The sequence below is a fragment of the Micropterus dolomieu genome, linkage group LG18 (genome assembly GCF_021292245.1).
Source record: "Micropterus dolomieu isolate WLL.071019.BEF.003 ecotype Adirondacks linkage group LG18, ASM2129224v1, whole genome shotgun sequence".
In the NCBI taxonomy this organism is placed as follows: Eukaryota; Metazoa; Chordata; class Actinopteri; order Centrarchiformes; family Centrarchidae; genus Micropterus; species Micropterus dolomieu.
The window spans coordinates 25,377,795-25,389,204 of NC_060167.1; the positions used below are offsets into that span (position 1 = coordinate 25,377,795).

Consider the following 11,410-nt stretch of genomic DNA (forward strand, 5'->3'; position numbering starts at 1 on the left):
TAATGCTGCACAAACGTCTCAAGGTTTGTGGTTACAATCCAGACTGGCTTAATAAATAAATGCAGTTTTATTCGATATATTACTATACATCATGTTATATTAACTAATAAAGAAATCAGGGTCTACTGTTGCTAATTTCTCAGATCATTCCACTTACTTGTGCAGGACAGCTATTTCATTCTCAATGCTGTTTTCTTTGCCTTCTAATGCCTTCTTGGGGATACACTTGATAGCTACCAATTTCTGGGTCCTCTTTTCCTCAGCCAGGACCACCTCAGAGAAAGCTCCCCTGAAACACAAACAAACAGGGCAGTTAGTCAGACCGCAGTCCATTTATCTTCGGGGGTTCAGACAGACCTCTTCACATGCATCTGGAAAGAGGAAACTCCTGCTTTGATGTTAAACTGGCTTTTGTGATAACCTGGCTACTTACATCTAAGTGCTGGTAGAAGTTCTAGCCTGTTGATGCCAGATTGGATTTATTTTTAACGTCAACCTCCTCCTGAAGTCTTTGGGTCGCTGCTGAGTCAAGTTTTGGAGAGGGAGCATCTTGGTGGGATGATTTGGAAGCACCAGTATCAAATGCGGAGTTTCGTCTTGGTGACACATTTTGATACTGGCCCAAAACAGTCTTAAATTTAATGTTTCACCCTTGTGATGCACACTGAATTATTATCATCCTGTGGAATATACTGTAGAGTAACTGGTTTCTTTCAACATGTTTTACTAAACATTACTAAAGTTACTAATAATACTGCACTTTATCTTTGATACACCAGGAATTTCTAACATATTTAACCAGATAAGTGCACACACCAATAGTTTTATGCTCTGTTGTAACAAGCAGATGTATGCACAGCTACTAGTTCTGGCCTGATGCCTTCTACAGTAAAATACAACATTGCTTTCTCTGTGTCTCCCTACCAACTAAAAACAATAATGGAAACAAGTAAAGCAACAGAACTCAAACTGGCAAAAAAAAAAAAGTTTATAATTTTCCCATGACCCATTTGACAGTAGGAGGCAGACATTTCTTAGGAACTCTGGTGTTTTGGCCGAGGTCCAGAGATTTTAGGCTCAGATCCAAAACTGTACAATAACTACAAGGAATCCTGATGCATAATTATCGGTTTACACTGAACATTACACTGATACGATTAATAGTACATATGCAATGAGACATGGTACAGGAAGGAAATTAACTTTCTTACATGAATACTGATTTAGTCGAGTGTGAACAGAGTGTGAATTACATAAAAAATCCCCAGACCTTCAACAGTAAATTCCATATCGCCTAATGTTTTATGTCTTTTGTGTGACAAAATAATTGATTTAATGGTAAAAAAAGGTCTACAGCGGCCTCCGAATTTATTATATGAATAAATTCCCTGGTGGAAAAGGAAACATAGTGTCTATGCTGCTTTAAATTGTCATGCCTTGTGATGACATTTGATTAAAAACTTTGAAGTGTTGAAAATGTTGTTGATTTCCTTTTTAAAAAATCACATTGTAGTGGTTATTAATGTTTATGTGGCTGCATTAATGAAGCTAAATATCATGCTCTAACTACACTGGGAGAGTCAATCATATGCTTTTACTATGATGTGATATAATATTAATTTGTACGGCTGGTATTCTGTTCATTTGGCTATATTTCAAATGTTACTACAATAAACAATAAGAAGAGCTTTCACACAATGAGATCTACTTACTCTATTTTATTCCATACACTTTTGGTCAAAGACCTTCTTGGGGCAAAAAGAGAATGAAAGAAGGCAGTAGTTAGCCCAAATGGAAAACATCTGTGTATCCCACAAACACGTCATATGGGATGGATTGTGAAGATAGCAGAGATTCTCGTTTTTGCAACCTGTTCGTTTCACCGGAGAGCTCAAGACTGATCAACATATCAAGAAACCAATCTTATATATTTCTATTTTAAATCACAAACATTCACCAAAATGAGGTTACTAATTAACAGTTATTCAGTAGCTGACAAGAAGTCTGGCTGCCTTCTCTTGCTTAACAGTTGACTGTCTGACTGAACAAGTGCTACAACGCCAATAACATCTCTTTGAGTTTATTAATTCATAGTGAAGCCTTGTGATATGAATGTGCTGCACTGGATTAATCAGAAGAGAAGTATTATTAGATCTCTGGTTCTTCTGAAATGTACTTAACTTTAAAAAATAAATTCATGTGAATCTCTTCCATCACTGTTGGGAATCATTTATAAACACAACCTTACACTACTACCTACTGGTAAAGTGTAAAAATGTCCCCAGAAATTTTGTCGTTAAAAAATTTTATGTGTGTATACTGTATGTACTGTATATGTGGCATAGGGTGAGTGTCAGCTCTCAGTCTTGTGTCTTACAGTATCTCTTCCGCCACATATAGCCGTATGTGTGAGCAGAGAGGAACCATAACTGCCCGACAACTAGGTTTGCAGATGCTTTATCAGCTCTACAAACAAAGAAGGCCTAGATGGCTCCATGCCAATGTGACCAGAAAAGAAAGAGCATGACCTACAGACCACAACTCCTCTATGAACAATGTCCTCTTTAGTGTAAGGGAGCTGCTGTTTAGAAAAAAGCATGCTTACAACAAAAAAGACAACAAAGCAGAACCCTCTCCTTGGTTCAAAATGTGTCAGAAACAATGCAGGGTACTTACTTCCGTACTTTACAGGTGCTTCATAAAGTAGCTTGACCCTGTAGTTGCTCAGTAGTAGTGGACTATAACTTAATGCTTGACTGAATGTGGATTTGAATGAATTCAAATGTGTTTTTATTATTATCTTTACAATTACAATGTGAACCTGGATATTGGAACATTTTGATGTTTTGATCCAAAGTGTGTTTGACTGCTTATAGGCAAACTATATTTATTCTACTACTACTACTACTACATTAGTCAGCTCTGAACTGGAAAATGATCTCTTCTCCTCAGGCAGAATCTCTGGGTAAATGATAAATGAGCAGTAATTACTACTATCTAACTTACAGTATTCAAAATGTTTATCTAATCACTAGTTCCGTAACAGCCTTTATCCAGAGTGGCCTACATACAGCTTCCCTGCCGCTGTTAACCTCAAAGCCAACACAACACGGAACCCATTTCCTGATCAAAGTAACAATTATCCAGGGAGTGAGGCCTTGTGGTCACATCTCAACAAGAATGTAAAACTGCCACAGAAAGGCCATTAGCTTTGACAGAAATCCTGCTGCGTGGAGGAGGTTGTCAGTGCTGCAAATTCCTCTGTAGCATCTGGAGGATTGAGTTGATATTCTCCATGCTCCCACTGACAGACAAAGGGGCTCTGGGGAAGTGTCAAACAGTGGTTCACACAAACATTGGGGAAAATCTGAGAACAGTAATGTGTCTGTGGCTATGGAAATGGCCCATTGTCTGGTCGTCATTTTTCAAGAAAACACCTTCCAGTGGCACATAATGAAATAATGACATAATGCAGTAAATGTGTCCCATTTTCTATCATATTTATAAGTGACATTACAAGCTATTAAGTTGGTTGTACCTCTGGCGCATTGGTGCTTGCAGTTGCAAATTAAGTGAAACACCAACTCAGCCCAGTTTAGCTGGACTGCAGATAATGCCTGTGCATTGTTTGTCAGAAACAGAAGCCTTTTACCTCTTACTTCCTGTAACCTGGACATTGCTTTCATATAATACCAGAAAATACTTCCTTCTTTCTGAATGTCTGAGAACTGCAGGGTAATGTTGTCATTGTGTTGGGCAACAATCTCTTTTTGCCAATGAGGATGTTTATTCTGGGCATGAGAACACTAATTATAATCGCTGGCGATGGTCTGCTTAGTTCTACTGCCAAAGACATTTGCTTACAATAACAACTCACCACTGTATTATCTGATAGAATAGATAGAACGACTTCACAAGCACTGATGGAGAGGCAGCATAGGCTCAACCTTTCTACAGACTATACTGTTTCTACTGCAAGGATGGAACAGAAGAAGATCTTCTGAGAACCAGCTGCGGGACAGACATTACAGTTGATTACTTGATATCTCTATAAAATTGCCAACCCAAATGATAACATTACCCCTGAATTCACAGAGACAGGGCAGAAAATACATTCTAGTGGAGAAAAACAATAAAAGTCAAAGTTTACCCTGCTACTGACACAGTGCAGGATTAGAAAACATGAAGAGCATAATTGTGATGAATATTTGATGGCAGCTAAGTAGTGTGGTGAGTTTGCTGAAAGCTTAATCCTAGCAAAGGTTTCAACTGGAATCTGGATTATAAGGTAAACAACTGTGTTTACTGAGCTGTTCCTGGTCCTAACAGGACATTCTTATCACCACCAAGGGACCCGAGTCCAGGAAGAGGATGCACACACACACACACACACACACCCACACACACACACACACACACACCCACACACACACACCTATTAGCCAGTAAACACTCAATACTAGGACACGCTTTCTGCCACTATCCAAACAGTAGGGCGTGTTCTCAGAAATTCACTGTGCAAATACTTTACACAAAAGTTTAAATATGGACAAACAGTAGCACAATTTAAATGTGTGGCGCCTCAGAGTAAATATTTGCATCCCTATAATAAAAAATACTGTAGATTTTCCAGTGATCAACATTGTGCTATTGTGCACAAATCCTGTAATCCAAACACTTTCTATCCTGCCCTAACAGTGGACAAAAGGCAGCCTTTTTACTTTCACTGCTCAAAAAGTTCAAACATTAGCATAGTTCTTTCACTCACTTGATCTCTTTATTACATCACTCTCTTCTGTCTTTGAGTAAGCCGCTCGCTTAAAATATAGACTCGGTGTTGCTTAGTTTCTGTCGCTACAAGCAACCTTTTCATGTGCGTATCCCACGACGCCTCACTCGGTGCATCAAAGGGATTTAAAATCAAGGAATTAGGATCTCACATGCCATCATGCACGCATTCTGGCTCACTCCCGTGCAAACAAAAAGCACACAGATGCACATAACACACATGCACTAACAGACCATTAAAAGAGGCTGCGGTTACATCCACACAGATAAAACCAGATAAGCTCAAAAACAACAACAACAAAGACTATTAACATACTTTAGAAGCATTACTGACACACACAAGTGAGGCCCACTCTCTGTATGCATTCACTGTCATGTTCTTGTAACAGCTGTAATTTCTTCTTGGATTTAACAGAAGTTCAATCTCTGTTCCTTCTCTTTTTATGAAAACAGTTTTCTTTCTTTGTTACCATCTGCTCCTTATCACATATGTGTCTGTGCCAAATGCAGATATTTACAGTACATATGCCAAATTAAAGTAATCTCAAATACATGTACATGCTTTATTTCATATTATAATTTCGATGTTGATTTTGATATAAAATAAATTTGATAAAAATAGGGAGTGTTCCTCACATGCTGTAGTGTTTTGAGAATACAGACATTCTCCTTGACAATCTGCCATGTATTTTTTCCCCCCGTTTCTCAATGTCCAGCCAATTGCGCCATCTGTCCTGCTGAGAAGTTGGTCAAGAAGGTATGTAAGCAGATGACAAAATGGTAACTGTGGAAAGGTCAAAGAGACATAGGGAAGGACCATCTGGTCCAATCAGAGCTGAGCGATACCCAACTGTGATACTGGCCCTGAAACATAAAAAGACCATCTTTGCTCTGTGGGCCTTCCAAACACAAAGACCTGCAAAACCAAACCACAATCCCTCTGTGAACCAACACAATAAATAACAACTTAAGCAATCACTATTAGCTAGATGTAGTGTTCCAATGCAATATATAATTAAATTTACTTTAATCTAAAATAAATTGAACGGAAATACATAATTGTAGGAGCATAATAATTCTCTTTGGATCCCTTAGGGAAACGTGAGACCCTGAAGCTGCTATAAACAATATTTTTTATATGAACAACACTTATCTACTGAGTCATTATAATTATTAATCTATTTGTCTAATTCTTAACATATATCCTGTGGTGTGGGAGTCATGGTTCAGTATGTTTTTTGTTACAGTGTGGCAAGCAAGAAGATAAATTTCTTGTCATTTATTTAGAAAAATATAACACTTTACAGTGGCTGGTGGGACATAATTATTTTCTAAAAATCCAGCCATTCGAACATTTGTGTCAGGTCAGTCAGAAATAAAAAAGTCAATATGTCAACCTTGCTTTAATTCACCTATAAATCTATGTGCTATGAGCAAATTACACTGGTACTGAAGCACTCTAAGCATTTGCTTAAATCCTGTGTTTAAAGTCATATATCTGCAATCTCTGAGTTCTGACCTGAAAATCTTTCATGATGAATACATGTACCGTTACACCCCAAATATCGCAACTGTAATAAGATAGGGATTAATTTTGTTTAATTTTAACTGATACAAAATATAATCTGCTGGTATCATCATGTTTTGTTCTCTCTCGTTTTAATAATTCCTAAATATGAGTGTTGCCATGGTGCTGGTATGTTTGACTCACTGCCAGTTACTGTGTCCTTTGGCTGACGACCTCAGTGCACTCCAAGAAATAGAAATAGGAGCAATAAAGAGATGCATTGACAGGAGTTCAGTGATCAATCAAATACCTAAAGACAAATATTGCCCCTTGTGTATCAGTGCCAGTGGAGAGTCCGACAGGGACACCGTGATTTCCACCACTCCTCCCACTCCCACATACTTCACAAACATATCATCTGTCATCTGTAAATCTGAATGTGGGAACAACTAACAATTTACATTTAGACAACTGGTGTGTACATCAGATAACATTATCTAATACCATCAACAACTGTAAAACTACACAAGTGTAGAACAATGTTTTGACTTTGTTAATGGCCGTTGCAAACTTACGTTTGATGCGTCCTGATTGCCGAAGTTTCTAGTACACAGAGAATTATAATTCACTCTGCATCTCTAAACAGATTCTAAGCCATGTTTAGCTCATTGTTTTGGTTTTCTGGTCTGTCTGTGCATTTACTAGATTCAGTCTCTCACCTCACACAATACAGTTTCGCGCAGCAGTAGGCCAGTCACAAAAGCTCTGATAAACCCACTGTAAACTAACTGCCTAACTGCAAAGGCAAACCAACTTAGCAAGGGGCTGAAAGAATGTCGAACATCTAGCGAGCACAAATATTTAGCTCAGGAGTTGGTGGAGACAAAATGCAGCTAAAAGCAGAGCGAAAGTTGGCCTTAAATTTTGTCAGGAGGCCCGGAAACATGACTCGAATGGAAGGATAATGTGGTGGATGTGGGCAATCTGCTAACACATTAGCTGTGGGCCTAGTGGACCTAAACTCATTTAATGAGACTTCAAGTGCTTTATTCTCCATGGCAGAGAAGAATAGATCCAACTCTTCCACTGTTTCAAGTCCACTTACTGAAAAGAATTGCTTTAAAACGCACACATGAAAAAACAGTAATCCGTAACCAAATTGTATAGAGGATTGTAATTAAGCTGCAAGGCAAAGAACATGCTTCCCTAAGGGTTTCTCTGACCAGAGATAAAAAGAGCAAGTCTTTTCAAGCCAGTTTGCTAATAGTATGCGGACAGCTTGTCATGTGGGGCTATATGGGCAATAAGGGATTACAACAATGGAGAAAGACTGTGGGAAGATGTACATGACAAGCCTGCACGAGTACTTAAAATTGTTAGGGGGATATATTGCTGTGAGCAGATGGAGATGCATAAGTGGGACAGACAGTGGGCATATACTGTATGTATGTGTGTGTGTGTGTGTGTGTGTGTGTGTGTGTGTGTGTGTGTGTGTGTGCGTGTGTGTGTGCGTGTGTGTGTGTGTGTGTACGTATTCCAGGAACAGCAGGCTATGCCATGCTGAGCTGTGCTATGCTGAGACACAGGCTTCTCTTTGAATTAGGTCAGGGCAGGGCTGAAGGGCTGAGGGTGCCATAAGCAGGGATGGATTTTCAGGACTGGGATGAAGTTGGCAATGGTTCCAAGATGTAATTTTTCTAAAGAAAGGTTAATCTCTCTGCATTTATTGTCAGGATGAATCAACAATGGACTTGACTTTTATTTCTGTAGTGATTTACTATGCTAGGTAGCTTAGCTTAGAGGTGACCAGGATGGTGTCTGCACACATTTTCAGCACAAATAATGTGTGAGCACTGGAGCAAAAAAAGACGCAGAGAGAAGAGGAGACAGATGAAGAGGAGACAGATGAAAGAGAGAGAGAGAGAGACTGAGACAGAGAGACAGAGTAGCGTGCCACAAGCCTTACTCATAACTCCTGTTTGGTCTTATCAGTGGCTGAGACAGAATTACAACGGCAGTCGCAGTAACATGTTGTCCTGTGCTTTGAGGTCCAGTACAGGAGCAGGGCATTGTGTAATGAAGGACGGTCTTAGCGCTCTCTCATCCTACAGCTTAGGCACGATCAAACCTTGTAATAAACGATAAGCAAAGCAAGGAAAAAGAAAAAGAATTAACTTTTTTTTCTAGAAAGGCCAGTGGTGTGCATATGGGGCACCCACGTAGAGAAACAGACACGATCAGGGGAAGATAAAGACAATAAGAGATATCACGGGAATACAAAGGGATAAATATGATTAGTGGTAAATGATGGGGAGAGAGGGAGCGTTAGGACAGAGACAAAAGAGAAGCATGGAAAGAAAGAAAGACAGATATGAAAAATAAATGAAGTGGGACAGCTCTCCTGCTGGGAGATTTATCTGCTCCATAAAAGGTGACTGCTTCCTTTTGTCTGAACTACTTTGTTAATCATCATTTTGAATTCATTTGATTCTGACTCAGCATACAAACACTGAATAATGAAGAAGCGACAAAAATAGCACCCGAATAGTCGGTCTAGGCTAAAATTCCCTCTAAACCCAGTTTCTGGGCTCCTCGCCGTGTCTCCACCTAAGCTAAATTTTAGAATCACATTAAAGTATGGCGACGGGGGGTCATGGGCTGCTTTGCCTCTTCATGATATGGAAATCAGGAAGATAGACATCACAGCAATCGAAGCGAATGAAGTCTGATAATAGAGATTCAGAGTAAGTATTTAAAGTAAAGGTCTATAACTTATTAGTATCAGGCAATAGTTGCTTATAATGTTATTGGTATGAATATTGATTCAAAACAATTCACAATTTGCTGTACTAAATATGCATTTTCATTATGTTTGGCTATAATAAGCTGTTTCTGTTTAAATGTGATAATAACTAACTCAGTTCTGAATGGACGAGGTTCATATACAACCTTCAGTACACTCCTAATAACTGACTGTAAAGAGTTAAGAATAGGGATGCTTAGGAACGATAGGAATGATTACCGGTTTAACGGTAAACCATGGTAAAATTCCTGACGGTTATTATTACCGTACACATTTTAATTACCATGATAATACGGTTAACCGCGCTATTATAATCTCACGGCAAACACTGTCCATCGTCTCCCAGAAGCAGGCGCGCATGCGCAGAATGCAACGTGGGTTTGTTTGGGTTAATGACAGCAAGGCGGAGGACAACGCTGCGGAGATTTTTCAGTCACTCTTAAATCCGGTCGTATTTTAGTTTTTATGAGAGTGCTGAGGGAAACTTGATTGAAGAAAATAACGTTATAGTGAACGCAGGGTGAGTTAACTTTTAGCTTTGGTTTGTCTCTCTGACTTGCTAACAGCGTGTAAACTGAAGCTCTCAGTGTTGCTGCTCTTGTAAAAACCTGCACGTTGTTCAGTTGCTGTGTGCGTCGTCGTGTCTATTCGTCCACTGCACATGATAACACGTTACGCAGTTTATTCAACCAACCAGCATATTTAGAAACGCTACAGACTCCTCTGTATTTATGTCAGTTTTTGGGCTTGTTGCAGTTCACTGTCACTGTCTTCTACAGACCTATTTGTTATCATGTAATATTTCTGGCACATTTTTACACTACTGTGATAATACTGATAACCGTGATAATTTTGGTCACTATAATTGTGATATATTAAATTTTCATACCGTTTCATCCCTAGTTAAGAACTAACTAAAAAAGTTGCAGACAAAAAAATAGGTAGCACCCTGACTGACTGATCACCTGCACTGACTCCAACAGTACAGTGGGCAGATATTATTAAAGTAAATAAAGTACAAAAAATATACATTTGTCCAAAATATATAAGTTAGATTAGGTGACTCACTGCAAATGCTAGTGCGTCTTGCACCTCAGTTTATTAATAGTAACATCTAGCACTTGGCTGGTTGTACCCCCTGCACATACACTTCATAGACATACTGTACTCAGACCAGTATTAAAGAACTATTTTTTTTATTATACTTCCTCTGAATAGTTCCAACATACGGAGAGGTCCAGGAGGAGGACAAAACATGGGCAATTAAATACAGATTTTGCATTTTATTATACCCTAATGATTTGAGTGAACTGACATTTTGTTTCACCTCACAGGTCTGAACCACAAAGCTGAGATGAAATGGCTTTAAGAAATACAGTACATACAGCACATAACCTGGATCTGGGTCCCACACCTTCAATTAAGTTTCACAACACCGGGAGATTTGTAATTTACTTAGGACTATCACAATTTAATTCAAGTGCATTTGACACTAAGGCCGAGTCACAGCCTCACCTCTTGTCGCACACATACACCCAAATGAGTGTCGAGTTATTGAACCTTTCCACTCAGAAGCAGATAGCCCTCAGACAGAGTGGCAAATCGGTGTTAAAAGCTGATGAGGCACGAGCGAGAGGGAACTAGTGGAGCAGAAGGTTCCTGGTTTTTTGTTTTTAAAGCATCATCATCTACTGTGAGCATACTTATCTAATGAAAATACCAAGCACTAAAACCATAGGTATTTTGTCTTTGTGGTATTTTATCCACTGAATATGGATAAAAAGGCAACGTGGAATATAAGCTCACTCTGAAGTTGTGATGCACAAAAAATCCCCGTGAACGGTTTTAATGAGAGATCTTCAGTCTGTTAAATCAAAAATAACAGGCCGTGGGCAAGATGGCTTCTTGCTTTGTAAAAAGAGAGGTTGTGTGATGAATGGGTGCTATGTGTTCATTCAGAGAGGTGGGGAGAGAGAGAGAGAGAGAGAGAGAGAGAGAGAGAGAGAGAGAGAGAGAGAGAGAGAGAGAGAGAGAGAGAGAGAGAGGGGAACAGAGAGAAAAAGAGAGGGATGGAAGGAGAGAGAGAGGGGAGGGAGGCAGCCTACACAATATACACACACAGGTACAGACAGTAAAGGTGATGTTGCTATAGACTAAATGAAAAATGGTACAGATATTTATAGTAGTGTTAATGATAATAATCGTAATGTTAATGATTATAATAACAATAATAACAATAGGACTAGTAACAATAGTCGTTGTAGCAGAGGGTGTCGAGCAGGAACACGGGGGCAGCAGGTGACCCGCAACCA

At 39.1% G+C, this 11,410-nt stretch overlaps 1 protein-coding gene across 2 annotated transcripts in view; it reads right to left on the minus strand.

Annotated features, from left to right (window-relative positions):
- Window positions 1-11,410, minus strand: part of camk1b (calcium/calmodulin-dependent protein kinase Ib) — a 38,297-nt gene that overhangs the window by 13,990 nt on the left and 12,897 nt on the right. For both annotated transcript variants that reach the window (XM_046075960.1, XM_046075959.1), the window contains exon 3: window positions 158-289. In XM_046075960.1, the coding sequence (XP_045931916.1) occupies window positions 158-289 (132 nt within the window). The remainder of the gene's footprint in view (window positions 1-157; window positions 290-11,410) is intronic.